This window comes from Carcharodon carcharias, chromosome 4 (assembly GCF_017639515.1).
Source record: "Carcharodon carcharias isolate sCarCar2 chromosome 4, sCarCar2.pri, whole genome shotgun sequence".
NCBI lineage: Eukaryota > Metazoa > Chordata > Chondrichthyes > Lamniformes > Lamnidae > Carcharodon > Carcharodon carcharias.
In genome coordinates, this window is record NC_054470.1 from 42,393,175 (window position 1) to 42,409,967 (window position 16,793).

At 42.0% G+C, this 16,793-nt stretch overlaps 1 protein-coding gene across 4 annotated transcripts in view; it reads left to right on the top strand.

The window, feature by feature from the left end:
- syk (spleen tyrosine kinase) overlaps positions 1-16,793 on the top strand; it is a 180,346-nt gene that overhangs the window by 120,790 nt on the left and 42,763 nt on the right. For 3 of the 4 annotated variants that reach the window (XM_041186174.1, XM_041186172.1, XM_041186173.1), the window contains one exon: positions 4,993-5,061. The exons of the other annotated variant lie outside the window; for it this stretch is intronic. In XM_041186174.1, coding sequence (XP_041042108.1) covers positions 4,993-5,061 — 69 coding nt within the window. The remainder of the gene's footprint in view (positions 1-4,992; positions 5,062-16,793) is intronic. 4 annotated transcript variants of the gene reach the window in all.

Here is a 16,793-nt window from a genome sequence, read left to right on the forward strand (position 1 = left end):
GAGGACTGTGAAATATTAGATGAAATTAATGTAGAGAGGCAGGAGGTACTACCGGGTTTAGTGGCCTTAAAAGTGGATAAATCCACAGACCCAGATGAGATGTATCCCAGGCTGTTGAGGGAGGCAAGGGAAGAGATATCAGGGGCCCTGGCAGTAATTTTCAAATCGTCTCTGGCCACAGGTGAGGTGCCAGAGGACTGGAGGACTGCTAACACTGTCCCATAATTTAAAAAGGGAGGAAGGGATAGATCAGGAAATTACAGACTAGTCAGTCTAACCTCGGCGGTGGGGAAGTAACTAGAAAGAACTGTGAGGGACTGAATATATCTGCACTTGGAGAGACACAGATTAATCAGAGATAGTCAGCATAGATTTGTTAAAGGAAGGTTGTGTTTGACAAATTTGATCAAATTTTTTGAGGAGGTGACCTGGAGTGTTGATGAGGATAATGCATTTGATGTGGTTCACATGGACTTTAGCAAGGCTTTTGATAAGGTCCCTCATGGCAAACTGGTCAAGAAGGAAAGAGCCCATGAGTTCCAAGGCAAAGTGGCATGTTGGATCCAAAATTGGCCAAGAGGCAGTAAACAGAAGGTGATGGCAGTAGGATGTTTCTGTGACTGGACGTCTGTTTCCAGTGGGGTTCCACAGGGCTCGGTGCTGGGGCCCTTGCTATTTATGATGTACATAAACGATTTAGACTTAAACGCAGGGGGTATGATCTGGAAGTTCGCAGATGACATGAAAATTGCTGGGGTGTAAATAGTGAGGAGGATAGCCGTAAACTGCAAGAGGATATCAATGGACTGGTCATCTGGGTAGAGAAGTGGCAAATGGAATTCAACCCAGAAAAGTGTGAGGTAACGCACCTGGGGAAGGCTAAAAAGGCAAGGGATTACGCTATGAATGATAGGACCCTGAAAAGCACTGAAGATCAGAGGGACCTTGGTGTGCATATCCATGGATCCCTGAAGGTAGCAGGGCAGATAGATAAGGTGGTATGTGGGATACTTGTCTTTATTAGCTGAGGCATAGAATATAAGAGCAGGGAGGTTATGCTGGAACTGTATAAAATGCTGGTTAGGCCACAACTGGAGTACTGCTTTCAGTTCTGGTCACCACATTATAGGAAGGATATGATTGTACTGGAGAGCGTGCAGAGGAGATTTACTAGGATGCTGCCTGGGCTGGAGGGCCTAAGCTATGAAGAAAGATTGGATAGGCTGGCATTGTTTTCCTTGGAGCATCGAAGGTTGAGAGGAGACCTGATAGAGGTGTATAAGTTTATGGGGGGCATAGATAGGGTTGATAGGAAGGCACTTTTTCCTTTAGTAGAGGGGTCAACAACCAGGGGGTATAGATTTAAGGTAAGAAGTAGAAGGCTAAGAGAGGAGCTGAGGAGAAATTTTTTCACCCAGAGGGTGGCGGGAGCCTGGAACTCACTACCTGAAAGGTTGGTTGAGTCAGAAACTCTTGTAACATTTATAAAGTATTTAGATTTTGACTTGCATTGCCATAGCCTCAAGGGCTGTGGGCCAAACACTGGAAAATAGGATTAGTGTAGTCAGATCTTTGTTGACCGGCATGGACACGATGGGCAAAATAACCTCCTCCTGTGTTGTAGACATCTATGAGTCTATGCTAACTTTTAGAGGCCTTTCACAACATAAGTGGGAGCCTTATTTCACTCAGAATCTTAAACGATCCTACATGTAATAGACCCATCCCAAATTCATGGGGCAGAATTTTCTGCCTGTCAGGCCATCAGGCCTCCGATCCCCATGGAGAAGTGGGCCCAGCTGCCATTTTACGTGGGTGAGCCAATTAAGACCCGCCCAGCGTGACGTCCACCAGGAAGCGCTATGTACTTCCTGTGCGGGCGGGGGGAGAGGGATTCCCCAAAAGTGAGAGTGCGCTCTTTCACACATGCGCACGAAAGAGCGCACATCTCTCTGAGGCTAAGTGCTGCCTCAGGGAGATTGCTCACATGAGATGAGACATGTTCATAATTTACATAATTTTATTAGACTTTTTAAAACTCTACATGAAACCTCATCCCGCCGGTGGATGAGGTTTCATGTTTTTTCAGAAGCCCGCTGGGGCTCCTGGCCTGCCCGCCAGCCTTAAGGTTGGATGGGTAGGGTTTTTAATTGTATAATTGATCCTGTCAATAGCCTCAATTGGCCATTGACAGGTCGAAGGACCCGCAGCTGATATTGCTGCGCCCCCGCCTTCCTGAAGATTTAAATGGGCCAGGATGACATCGGGGGTTCCGCCTGACATCATCTCGCATCATTTTATGCGTCAGCTAGCGGGCCCTGCCCCCTGCTTGCCGACGGCAAAATTCTGTCCATGATCTTTTACATCTATTCATCTATCAACACTGTTCACACATATAAAACAGCAACTGTTGGGATTTCCTGCGGTGGTCTTTGAAAGTTTGATTCTTAAACATGTGGTTAACAGTTTAATATTGCACTTACAGTTCTGGGAATTTGGGGAATTTTCCTTTCATAACTTTGCTGATGGTTGCTTCTTAATTAACAGCAACCAAAGTGTTCAGAATAGGGGTACAGTAGAAAAGTGGTTATATTACTGGACCAATAATCCAGAGGCTAGGGTTAATGTTTCAGAGATATGAGTTCAAATCCCATGATGGCAGCTGGGCAATTCAAATTCAGTGAATTAATGAAATCTGGAACTAAAAATGAATATCAGTAATGGCGACTGTGAAACTGTGGATTGTTGTAAAACCCCATCTGGTTCCCTAATGTCCTTTAGTAATGGAAATCAATTGTCCCACCTGATCTGTCTTGTTTGTGACTCCACCCACAGAGCCTTGTGACATTTAATTATGTTAAAGGCATTATATGATTATAGTTTGTTGTTGTTGTACTACAACTGAGGACTTTGCTTTATTTTCCAGGCATGTACTTGGATGACAGTTTCAAAGATAATTTTCAAAACTCTTTCCCCTCACCCCACCCACCACTTTTCTGATCACTAGTTTTATGACTATTTCATCCAATTTTTTTGCTTAATTTTTGTAAACAAAGTTTTTGGTTTCCTATTTTCTGTGAGATGGTTTTTAAGCTCTGCTTTGAATTTTCATTCTGTTTTCCGTTTCATAGCTAGAAAATGAAATGATAAAGGATTACTGTTTGTTCTATTTTGTTACAACTGTTTAAGAATTTATATGTTCTTTAAACTTGGACATTTATCTTGTGTAAAATTACTTCTGCTACTCAAAACCCATGCAGTGAAACTATGAATGAAGTCACCTACTGCTCTATATGGCAATCAGTTTAGTTTGAGTTCATAACTGCAGTTCCAAGGTGGCTACTGTCGGTAGCACAAGTAAATATTACGCAGCAGAACCATCTATAAACAGCCAATCAGTATTCTCACAAAAAATAGAGTATTAATTTGAGTATTTTAATTGGTATATCTGCAAATCTCATTTTCCCTTGGGAGATACAGTTATAGACTTACATGTAGTTCTAATGGGTCTGTAAGCATAAATAAGTAATTGAACAATTGTTAATGTAATGATTGAAAAAAAAATAATTTAAAAGCATGTTGGAAGAAACTGTTGATTCTGTAGCGGATATACCTACTGTGATGCAAATTTGCTTAGATGTCTAATTGGACCATCTCAGGAATAATTCTGTTCTAAACCTCCTCCAGATTATGACATTTTCCTTTTAATTGCAAGTGAAGCTAATGAAAAGTGACAACTAGTAAGTTTAAATGCTACTGTGTTATGGCATTGTATGATAAGATATTTGAGGACACAGCAGTTGTGGAACTGATTACAAGGAGTATCTTATCACTTTAGTCCTTCTTAATGACTTATCTCTGTTTATGGTCAAACTGCTGTGCTGTGGAGAGAGAGAGAGAGAGAAAAAAACATACCTACCTCCTTTAAGCAACAACTTAATGAAAGTTTCCCCACCAGTCTGGAGGTTTCCAGAGGGATACAGGGAGACAATGGTGAGAAGTCCAAATAGTGTAAAATATGATTCAGTTAAAAGTGGTTTGTGGTGTTACATTTCCTGCTTTAACATTAAACGAATAATACTATGGGTAAAAATAAGACACAGAGGGCCGAGGTCCAGCATACCTCCATGAAGATGGTAAGTGTAAAGAGATCTGGATGCCTGAAGTCATTGTGACCTTGAGTTCCATTTAAATTGAACAGCCACTGATAATTTGGCTCGTGCTCCGCTCCAATTACACAGCACCCATTTGTATTTGGCACTGAAAGGAAGCTAGCCATTAAAAGCTGTCAAACAAACTATGGGCACCACCATCCCTTGGCAACAGAGTCCTCTCTACCATCTCCCCTTTCACCACACCTTGAATTACGCTCTTCCCTTTTGCTGGACAGTTACCCAGTCTGTCCCAGGCAAACAGCAGCTATTAGTAAACAATAATGTGCCTTTAGTATCACAGGCATGTCATGAGGGCCATGCCCAGAGCATGACAAAAAGATGCAATGGTTGACCATGTAAGGCCAGTTCATATGTGTACAGAAATATGCCTGCATACTCAAACATCCTTGCTAAGGAAAGAGACTTCTTTTTGGACAGAGCAGTGTATAAATCCCTTACATATAAAATCATGTTCATCAGCGTTTCCATTCCAAAAGTAGTAGGAAGACTAAAGTGATGTGCACTCCCAGAATGTTGTTCCATGACTAACCAGTTCAGATCTCTCTCCTCTGTTATATACCTTACCATGCTGTGCCATTACCAATCATTCTACTTTTGACATCATTGGCATGTTACCATTAGTTTTGCTTCATTTAAAGAATTACAGTAGATTAGGTTTTTGGAACGGTCAAGAGCTGCAACATTGGTCTGAAATCCAAAATAAATTACACTAAAATCCTTCTTTGAAGAATCTATCAAAAATTTTAGAATAAAGAAAGATTAACTATGATGCTTTGAATAAAAGTTAAATTTTCCTCTTTGACATTATGGTTTCCAGCAAGAGGGCAAAGGTGGAATATTCTCAAGGATCAAATCCTCATCCTTTCCAAAGTCTGGTTCCAAAAAGGTGCTTGACTCATGTAACTATTTCAGTTTTCAAAAGGCTGTTGAATCCCTAACATGATTTCTGCATGAGCTCAACTAATGTTTGGTTGTGCTACTAATAAAATCTCTAAGGTTTCTTTCTCTCTGCACTCACTACTAACCGTTAAGAATGTGCAGAAATTAAAGCATGCAAATACATTCCCACCTGCTATGAATTAATAAAGCTTAATGATTCCTTTTAAGCATTATTATTTGCTCTTACACTTACTGATTTTGGTCTCATATTTATTAAAAGTTGATCAAATGCCTGGGAATTTAATGACACAGAGCTTGCTATGCTGGTATGAAATATCACTGATCCTTTCTTTTTGTATAAAATTTGTGAACTCCAAACTGCAACAATCAGTCCCCAATCAATGTTGTAGAGCAACGAATGCCTCTCAGGTTATCATTCCGTGACAAAGGTCTGGACTTTGCCAAAGTCTTAGACCCAAAAAAAGCCAAAAATTCAAATTTAGAAAGTTGCCAATGATTTACTGAAATTCTCTTTTAAGCAGTGTTTTAATGTTGCAAAGACAATTTGTCAAGATTGGCAACAACATCACAACTAGAATATTGCTTGTGTGCCTCCCATTATTATTCAACCATGCCGCATAGAAATTTTCAGCGTGATCCTAACTCATATACTGAATGTGAACATTGCCATTGAAAGAGCTCAAGACATTGAGGAGTCAAACTATAAAATTAACGATAAAAATTAAGTGGCTGCAGAGCATCCTGAAGGGAGAGGGTGAACAGCGAGCAGTCGTGGTCCACATCGGTGCCAATGACATAGGTAGAAAGAGGGATGTGGTCCTGTAGTCTGAATTTAGGTAGCTAGGTAGAAAATTAGCAAGCAAGACCTCAAAAGTAGTAATCTCCGGATTACCCCCAGTGCCACGTGCAAGTGAGTACAGAAGTAAGAGGATAAAACAATGAACGAGACCGTGGCTGGAAAGCTGGTGTAGGAGGGAGGGCTTTAAATTCTTGGGACTCTGGGGGAGATGATGCCTGTATAGGCTGGACAGGTTGCACCTGAACAGAGCTGGGACAGAGTTCCTCATGGGGCGTTCTTGCTAGTGTTGTTGGGGAGGGTTTAAACTAACTCGGCAGGGGTGTGGGAACCAGGAGAAAATATTAGAGAGGAATACCAAAGGGCATGGAATATTGGGAGAGATAGATAGTACTAGAGTAAAGAATAATAAGTTAAAAGGTGGGGTCAGAGTAAAGGAGAAAATAATAGTCCAAATCAGGGTTACTGTACATGTGGATGAATGCATGGAGTGTGGTAAAGAAGGTTGGTGAGTTACAGGTGCAGATTGTCATGTGGAAATATGATGATGTGGCTATAATAGAGACCTGGTTCAAAGAAGGGCAGGACTGGGTATTAAACACTGCTGGATACGAGGTGTTCAGGCAAGTTAGGAAAGGAAGAAAAGTGGGAGGGGTGGCAGTACTGATAAAGGAGAGCATGGTGGTGCTGGACAAAGAGGATGTCCCAGAGGGATCAAGGACAGAATCTATTTGGCTAGAGCTAAGGAACAAAAAAGATATCAATGGGCCACCAACGAGTTGGAAGGGTGTCGAGTATCAAATTTGCGAGGAAATTACAGAGAGGTGCAAAATTATATCGTACTCTTAATGGTGGGGGGCTTTAATTATCCAAATATAGACAGGGATGTTAGTAGTATAAAGGGCAGAGAGGGGCAAGAGTTCTGACAGTATGTTCAGGAAAATTTTCTTCAGTATGTTTCCAGTCCAATGAGGAAGGGGGCTCTGCTAGACCTGGTTCTTGGAAATGAGGTGGGTCAAGTAGATCAAGTGTCAGTAGGAGAACATTTAGGAAATAGTGATCATTGTATCATAAGGTTTGGGCTGATTATGGAAAAGGACAAAGAACAATCCAGAGTAAGAAAAATTAACTGGAGGAAAGCTAACTTCAATGGGCTAAAAATGGATCTGAGCCAAATACATTGGAGTCAAAGGCTGACAGGAATAACAGTGGCTGAACAATGGGTTACCTTCAAAGAAGAGATGAGTTGGGTACGGTCAAGGTATATTACCTCGAAAGGGAAAGGTAGGACAAACAAATTCAGAGCTCCCTGGATGACAAAGGAGATTGAAATTAAGATAAAGAAGAAAAAGTGTGCTTATGTCAGGTGTCGGGTAGAAAATACAATTAAAACCCAAGCTGAATATAGAAGGCTCAGTGAGCGGTAAAGAAACAAATAAGAGAAGCAAAGAGAGAGTATATGAAGAGACAGGCAGCTAACATTAAAAGGAATCCCAAAGTCTTCTATAGGCATATAAATGGTAAAAGGTGGCTAAAAAGAGCAGTCTGACCGATTAAGAACCAAAAGGGGATTTACACATAGAGGCATAGTTGAAGTACTAAATGAATATTTTGCATCTGTCTTTACGAGAGAAGGAGCTGCTGCCCAGGCCATGGTAAAAGATGAGGTAATTCAGATGCTACATGAGTTTAAAATTGAAAAGGAGGTAGAATTGTTTAGGTTATCTGTACTATAAGTTGATAAGGCACCAGGATTGGATGAGATGCATCCATGGATACTGAGGGAAGTGGGAGTGGAAATTGTAGAGGTACTGGCAATAATTTTTCAGTCTTCCTTAGATTCAGGGGTGGCCTGGGAGGACTGGAGAATTGCAAACAGTACATCGTTGTTCAAAACAGGGTGTAAAGATAAGCCCAGCAACTACTGTCAGTTTAGCTTCAGTGGTGTGGAATTTCTTAGAAACAATCATTCGAGACAAAATTAAGAGTCATTTGGACAAATTGAGCTAACTAAGGAAAGCCAGCTTGGGTTTCTTAAGAGAAAATCATGCTTAACTAACTTTTTAAGAGGTAACAGAGAGGGTTGATGAAGGCAATGCTGTTGATGTGGTGTACATGGACTCCCAAAAGGCGTTTGATACAGTGCTACACAACAGGCTTTTGAGCAAAGTTATAGCTCATGGAGTAAATGGGATGGTAGCAACATGGATATGGAATTGGCTCAGCAACAGGAAACAGATAGCAATGGATGTTTCTTGTGCTGGAGGGAGGTTTATAGTGGAGTTCTCCAGGGGTCAGTGTGGACCCATGCTTTTTCTGATATATATGAATGACCTAGATCTTGGCATACATTGCACAATTTCAAAGTTTGCAAATGATACAAAACTTGGAAGTATTGTGAACTGAGAGGAAGATAGTGTAGTACTTCAAAAGGACATGGACAAGTTGGTGGAATGGACGGATAAGTGGCAAATGAAGTTCAATGCAGAGAAATGTGAAGTGATTCATTTTAGTAGGAAGAATATGGAGAGATAGTATAAAATAAAGGGTACAAATCTAAAGGGGAGTATAGGAGCAGAGGGAGCATAAATCATTGAAGGTGGTAGGGCAGATTGAGAGCAGTTAATAAAGGATATGGTATCCTAGACTTTATTAATTGGGGCATAGAGTACAAGAGCAAGCAGGTTACATACATTTAATCTGTACAAGTCAATAGTTCAACCTCAGTTAGAGTACTTTGTCCGGTTTTGGGTGCCACACTTTAGGAAGGATGTGAACATACTAGAGAGGGTACAGAAAAGATTCAGGAGAATTGTTCCAGGGATGAGAAACTTTAGTTATGAAGATAGATTGGAGAAATTAGGACTGTTTTCTTTAGAGAAAAGTAGGTTGAGAGGAGATTTGACAGAGGCAATCAAAATCATCAAGAGTCTGTACAAAGTAGATAGGGAGAATCTGTTCCGTGAAAGGATCGAGAATGAGAGAGCACAGATTTAAAGTAATTAATAAAAGAAGCAAAAGTGATATGAGGAAAAACATTTTTACATAGTGAGTGGTTAGGGTTTGGAATGCTGTGCCTGAGCATGTGATGGATTCAATCGAAACATTTAAAAGGGAATTAGACTGTTATCTGAAAAGGAAGAATGTGCAGGATTCCAGAGAGGAGGTGGGGAATGGCACTAGGTGAGATGCTCATTCAGAGAGCTGGCGCAGACACGATGGGCTGACTGTCTTCCTTCTGCACCTTAACAATTCTGTGATTCTGTGAAAACAGAAAAAAACTGGAAATATACGCAAGTCGGGCAGTATCTGTTAAGAGAAAAACACAGTCAATGGGTGGAATTTTCCACGCTTGCTGTCATCAGGCATAATCGGTGGCATGAACGGACAATATGGCATGATCGGTTTTACTGTTGCTGTTGAAGCAACTTGTGAGGGGGGGTGCAAGGAAAGCCCAGCCGTTGAATATAGCGCATAAGCATTCGGGGTGGGGGTTAGGGTGTACGAGGGAAGTGGCCAGCAGCTCCAGCTCCATAGGCCAAGGAGGGTGCCACTGCCACACAGCAGGACCTCAAAAGTGGGCCGGGGCCCTCCAAGTCTCGTCCCTCCACAGGACGTTGCCAAGGTAATCGCAGACAGGGCGTCGCAGTCAGCAGGCTGCCTCCACCTCTGCTGTAGATGACCGGGGAGCACCAAGACATAGCGGCCGGGTTACAAAAGTTAAAGAGAATTAGTTGCACAGCCTGGGCATGGGTGTTAATCACTTGCATATAGTGTTCACTATTGTCAATAAACTCCCAAGAATGTCTCCCTGCCAATGGCTCCTTGCTCTGATGAGCAGTGTTCGTGTCACTCAGATGTGATACTTCACTGCATAAGTTCAAGGCAGGTGTCTCAGTCCAGGGCCTCTTCCCTGTGTTTGTGCAGCCTTCAGACCAAAGTGATGGTCCGGTCTCATAGTCCCTGGACACATTACTGATGCCTACACCTCAGTGGTGCTTGTCATTGCTGCCAGAATGTCGTGGGCAGGCATCACAGAGTTCCATCATTCTCTCTGTGTGAGAATAGAATATGGAAAAATGTGAGGTTATCTACTTTGGTAGGAGGAACAGATGTGCAAGGTATTTCTTAATTGGAAAAAGATTAGAAAGTGAAAGTGTACAAAGGGACCTGGGTGTCTTCATCAATAAGTCACTGAAAGCTGACATACAGGTACAGCAAGCAATTAGGAAGACTAATGGTATGTTAACCTTTATTGCAATAGGATTTGTGTACAGGAATAGTGAAGCCTTGCTTCAATTATATAGAACCTTAGTTAGACTGCACCTGGAGTATTATGTGCAGTTTGGTCCCCTTACCTTAAGAAGGATATTATTGCCATAGAGGGAATGCAACGAAAGTTCACGAGACTTGTTGCCAGGATGGCGCGAATGTCCTATGAAGAGAGATTGGGGAAACTGGGCCTGTAGTCTCTACAGTTTTGAAGAATGAGAGGAGCTCTAATTGAAACCTATAAAATACTTAAATGGATAGACAGGATCGATGCAGGTAAGATGTTTCCCCTGGCTGGGGAGTCTAGAACCAGGGGATACAATTTCAAAATAAAGGGGAAGAGAACTGAGAGAACTTAGAACTGAGATGAGAAATGATTTTATCAGAGGGTTGTGAATTTTTGGAATTCTCTTCCCCAGAGTGCTATGGAAGATCAGTCATTGAGTATGTTTAAAGTAGAGATTATAGATTTCTAAGTGCCAATGATGTAAAGGGATGGGGATAGTGTAGGAAAGGGCATTGAAGTGGATGACCAGCCATGATCTATTGAATGGCGGAACAAGTTGGAAGGCCTGAATGGACCTACTCCTGCTCCTGTGTTTCTATTTTCCTATTTCCTTTTCGTGGACCCACACCTGCATCATGACCTGAACCCTCAAGTGGGCCTTGCTTCCATCATTTGGTCATCGGCATACTTGTTCTCAACAGACCCTATGCGATTCCAACTTGAGACCACAAATTAGCAGAATTCACAAAATTTCTGATGCTTTGGGACAGGTGATTTCCTAAGATTCTTCCTTTGTGCATTGTTGCCTGCCCATGGTATGCTAATAGTGTCAATGCTAATAGTGAGAGACTCATGGGGTCGGATTTTTGCTAGTGAGATGAGTACCTTGAGCCTGGTATTTTCACTCCTCAGAGGGCAGGAGCTGGTGTTTTGGGGGAGTGGGGGTGGCAGATGGTGGTGGTGTTGGGTGCGGTGTGGAGTCAGGCCAACCAACCCCAGAAGCAGATCCTAGGCATCATATGCTGAGGCGGTCTGTTTAGAAGGCCTGTCTTAGACCGCTGGGACTTCATTCCAGGGTCCTCTAGCCCTCATCCCTCACACCACCTCATTGCCTGCACCCACTCCTCCTGGCCCCTCATACTCTCCATACCATTTCAATGCCAACTCATGCCCTCTGGCCACTCCCCATGGCCCCTCAGACCTTCTATTCCAACTCAATGCTAACTCATGCCCCTTCCGTGCTTATTCACCAAGTATGCAAGTACATAACCAATGAGCCAAATAGTAATAATGGCAAGTGTGGAACTGCTGAGAAAAGAAAACACCCATTCAGAAATGCTCTTTGAAAAAAAATCTGCTGTTCCTGCAATCAATAAAGGTGTCAATCTGAGAGACCATTTAACTATCATTAATAGAGGCTTCAAACACTTCACATTTCTAAACCTAATGCAAATAAACATTGAGACATTGACAAATGAGATCACAGGAAGAATAGCTTACTATAACCATTTAAAGATGCCAATCAAGTGAAGCCAACAATTCACTTACCAGAATAGATCCCCAGCTGAGCTGAACTTTTATTGATCTGGGGTCTCAGCAAGGCATGCATAATGAGGACAGGTAGAAACCCAAAGTCATGGAGAAGCTGGCCCAGCTCCACAAAATTTTTGGAGTGGGGGTGGGGTGGGTGGCTATGTGATGCCTAACCCACAATGGAACCAGTGGAGCCAGCCAGGTTGGGAGTATACCTGCACCCTTATCCCGCGCTGCCAAAAATTGTCAGTGCCGGAAATAGGGGTGGGAATCCCAGAATTGGGTCCTGCCTGACATTTTTAAATGGCTCTGGAGTTGACCTGATTCCATGAAAATCCAGCCCTTAGGATCAGTGGTGGATATTACCAGTGAGCGTGGTCCCTCCATACAGCCAAGTTTGCTGAGCTTCAGATATTCTGGTCCTTAATATTGATGTCAAGTGTCACTAATAGCTGAAATATTCCAGGCACTGAAAGAGCATAATGGTGCATCTAATTGATATAGCAACAAACTGCCACAGAGTGCTAGCTTATGTGTCATCCTCAATTCTCACAAGGTGAACTGGGCCAAATGGAGGATAGTTTGTTCTTCACTGGGGAGAAGAAATCAGAGGGTGAGTTATTCACTTGGTAATTTTAACTTTGGTGGCATAAATTGGTAATACTACCCAATTTTTTTCCCGATTGATGGTGATCTGATAATGCCCATTTTACATCACTGCCAAAAATGAAAGTTACCTTCACAGATCCAGAACGGTTTTGGTTGTAAGACTCACTGCATCTGTCTTAAAACCGTCATTAATTTAACATAGCACTCTCCATAAAAACCCATTTTCATTTGTTTAATGGGTTTCCAATCTGAAGATGGGTCATACGGACTTGAAAGGTCAACTCTGTTTTTCTCTTCACAGATGCTGTCAGACCAGTTGAGTTTTTCCAGCATTTTATGTTTTTCTTCCAATCTGCCTCAGTCTTTTTGATGATGAATATCACTCCAAACATTCCGCAGTGTTGGCAGCCCTTTAGCGAATAATCCTGGCATTTGGCTCATTGGGTGCAGCATAGGGAGAATCCTGGGAGCAAGTGGATTTATACAGTGATAATTGTTCATTGGAATAACTATGGGACATTACAGATGGGAACAGATCAGTTGACAACTGTAAATTGCACTTAGGGCCTTGTGGCAGAATTTTTCCCTCATGGGTGGGCACGCGCCTGACCTGAACGGGAATGAAATAGTGCGCAGTGATGCTGGACGAGCATCCCAATGTCATTGCGCATTCTCGCGAAGTTTCGCTTGGCAGGCGCGTGCGAGAGACAGCAAGCCCGCCGACAATTAAGAGGCCTGTTAAGGCCCTTAATCAATTAATTAAATTGAACTTTTCACAGCCCATCTAACCGTTCAGTTGACGGGTGGGCGAATAGGCCAAGTGGCCTTTGCATTTTTTGCTAAACCTCATCTACAGGTGTGTTGAGGTTTTGACCAATGATTAAAAAAAAATCTTTAAAAACTAATTTTTAACATGTCCCTGCTTATGTGACATGAGGGGACATGTTTTCCTTTTCTTTTCAATTGTTTATTTTTAATGTTAAAAATCTTCAGCTCCCTGAGGCAGCTCTGTGTTTTCAGGGAGCTTTCTGTGAGTGCACCAGGGTATATGCGCTGATTTCCATGCTCATGCTCTTCCCGCACCCACTCCGACAGCGCTGAGGCTCGGATTGCGTCTTTCATGCTGGCTGGCCGTTAATCGACCAGCATGAAATCGTGTTCGGGGCCTGATCGCCGGCAGCGGTCGGTTTGGCGGCCACTCCCGGGCCGGCCCGTCGCGCCCGCCCGAAGAGGCAAAAATCTACCCTTGATTTTGTTTGGCAAATTTTGGAGGTAAATTGTCCAAAGCCATGGAAGTCATAGCAAAAAATCATAAACATGTTCTAACAATTTCAGTTATACTATAAAGTGATGCAAAGCAAATCAAAACACCCAGAACTACTAGGAGGGAGAATTTAAAGGAGTACACAATAGGGATAATTGCATTCCAACAAGGAATCTCACCTAACGGGAAGCAAAGTGTAGATTCAACTAATTTAATCATTTATTCTTGAATAGTTTACTCTCTCCTCATCCCTTATCTCCCACTAATGCTCTTGTGCAAAAGGATAGGATTACACCTGGCTGCAGTCTGTGGGTTGGGTGGAGTAACAATGCTGCGACTCTTAGATTCAGCATTCCAATGTGAGCCTCCAAGTGCTGCTTTACTGGAGTATATTGCTGTTGAGGTACAAGTATGGCCATGTAGGCCTCTGCTTAGAAAAATGGCAACACTGTTTATTTCATTCTTGATTGATTTTGCTGGCATTTTTTGTGAATGACACTCGCCTCAATTTTCTATTTTTATTTGGTAAGCATGAAACTCATAGAATCAGGCTTTGGAGACATCTCTGGCAAAGATGTAGCCTTGAGTAGTTATTAATATGAAAAGGGAGCTCCCTAGTGGTTAGATAAAAATAGTGACTCAGAAGAAACTGGTCATGTGCTGCCCTCCATTGTTACTGATGTTAAAAATAGTGCATTAAATTTTTGTGCTTTTGATTTTTAACTTTTTAGTCCAAGAACAGTCTTTCTGCTTATCAATACAAATGTGATAATTATACCAATTCCATGCATATTTTCAAAGTGCTGCTTCACAGTGCAGGAGTACGAGACTTCACTTCACTACTGAACTGAAAGCCTACGGTCAATAAAATCCTATTGTACTGTATATACTAACCTGCCACTAGAACTGCCCTTGCACTTCTTGTCTCATAAATATAATATAGATGACAAAATAAATGACCGCTGGAGAGGGCAATAGTTATTTTGTTACTAATTCTAATATTATAAACGTGTGCTCAGGATGAATTTGGACAAGATTCAGATTCAGATACTTACCTCCATTAAAAATTCAGATGGCATAATTCCAAACTACTGAGAAAAGAATGAGTGCCACAAGCCTAATAGAGCACAAGAGCTTGCATTAAAACAAAACATCTCACATAGAAAAATGTACGAGCCTTCAATGAAAGAGAGCAGGCACAAAGACTAAAATATTGGTCTCCAATGTGGAATGAACGAGAGACAGAAAGAAGAATAGTAAATATACCTTTAAGACAAGTGTTGTAATGTGAGATCACATGATCTAATAGCCGAGTAGCATGAGCTACCTCTGTGGGACAGTCTTGACTTAGACACTGAAGAGTGAAGACAGAGTTTTGAGATGTAAGCACATGAGTGTAGCTGCTGAGTTTAGTTCATAAATAAACAGCGTGTGCTTATGCTAATAACGATATCCTGATGTTCTCTGTCTGTGTACCAACTCGGACACTCCGCATCAAACGTGCAACCCAGATCCCTTAGCCCCAACAAACCAAAGGGCACTGGAACCAACAAACTGGCGACAAGCACAAAAAGCCACAAAAAAAAACCGAGGTAAGAAGGAAGGAAATCAGAAGAACCGAATTCGGGCCGTACATCGCACAGCCATTGTAAGTAAAAGAAAATTTCCTTCTTGATCGTTGAAGTAATCCCCTCAGAGCACGCCGCAATTTGGAAGAGAGGAGCCTTTCCACCCAACCTCGGACGACTGGCCTCACTATGTTGAATGCCTAGTATTCTTCTTCCAGGCGAATGACACTGTAGGGGAGGAGAAGAGGTGCACGATCCTTCTGCCCACGTGTGGGAGTAAGACATGCAGACTAATTCAAAATCTGTTGGTTCTCAATGCCCCAGGCTCAAAAAGATTTGATGACTTAGTGAACCTCATAAAGAATCATTACCAGCCCAAGCCATCAGTGAGATGCAACGATTTAAATTTAACTCAAGAAACAGAGCTGTGGGGGAGACAGTTGCTTGTTATGTGGCAAGTCTGAAACAATTAACTGAATATTGCAAGTTTGGTACATCCATCAATGATATACATCAGGATCGCTTGGTGTGCGGTATAAACAACAATGTGATTCAGAAGAGGTTACTGGCTGAAACAAACTTAGATTTTCCGAAGACATTGGAAATCACCCTGGCAATGGAAGGTGCAGTGCGAGACTCAGAAGCCACGTGAGGAGCACAAAATGGTGCCGTCCTCCACGTTGGGCAGGAAGCCTCAATCAGAAAGATCGCGAAAGTGTAGAGCTTTACTCAGAAGCGGGAAGCAGCCACCGCTAGCAGAAAAATTTAAAGGGATAACTTAGCAGCAAAAACATGGCATTATAGTGACAGAGGTGGAAGCAGACAACCTTGTCATGAACCACAGTTTAAAAAGCTTGAATGTTTCTTCTCCCATCAATATGGACATCTCATGAGACATTGTAAAGATAGAATCAGGCAGACTTGCAGACAAAAGCAAAACAGTATTGAAAAGCCTGAAGTAATAGATCCTAATATCTGTTCATTATATATAATTTAAAGGTAGGAAGAACAGAGCCTATCTATGTAACCATAAGAGTGAATGAGAAGCCTATCAGAATGATGGTGAATACTCGTGCAGCCACTACGTGATTGGTGATCATACTTTTACATACCTGAATCATGGAGAACGTAAGCTGAATTTAGAAGAAACTGATGACAAATTAAGAACTTATACAGGAGAAGACACACAAGTCAAGGGCGTATGTAAAATCACAGTACATTATGAAACTCACACAGTGAGATTACCTTTGATGGTAATAGCAGGCGAGGGACCTAGTCTCCTCGGATGAAACTGGCTGAAAGAAATTAAATTGGAATGGTCGGAAATCTTCCAACTGAGAACTAATGGGTTATCAGAGCTATTACAAAAATATGCCTCAGTTTTCAAGGAAGGACTTGGAAAAATTGAGGGTCTACAAGCAAAAATTCATGTAGACCCCGAGGCAACACCAAGAAGAGAAGACAAGGATAAGGTAGGCACTAAACTGGACAGATTAGAAAAGCTGGGAGTGATACAACTAGTACAATTTTCAGAGTGGGCAGCTCCAGTTGTACCTGTTCTCAAACATGACCGAAGCATTCGAATATGTGGGGACTATAAATTAATAATAAGTCAATAAAGTGGCAAAATTGGATAGACACCCCACTCCTAAAATTAATGCTAAACTGG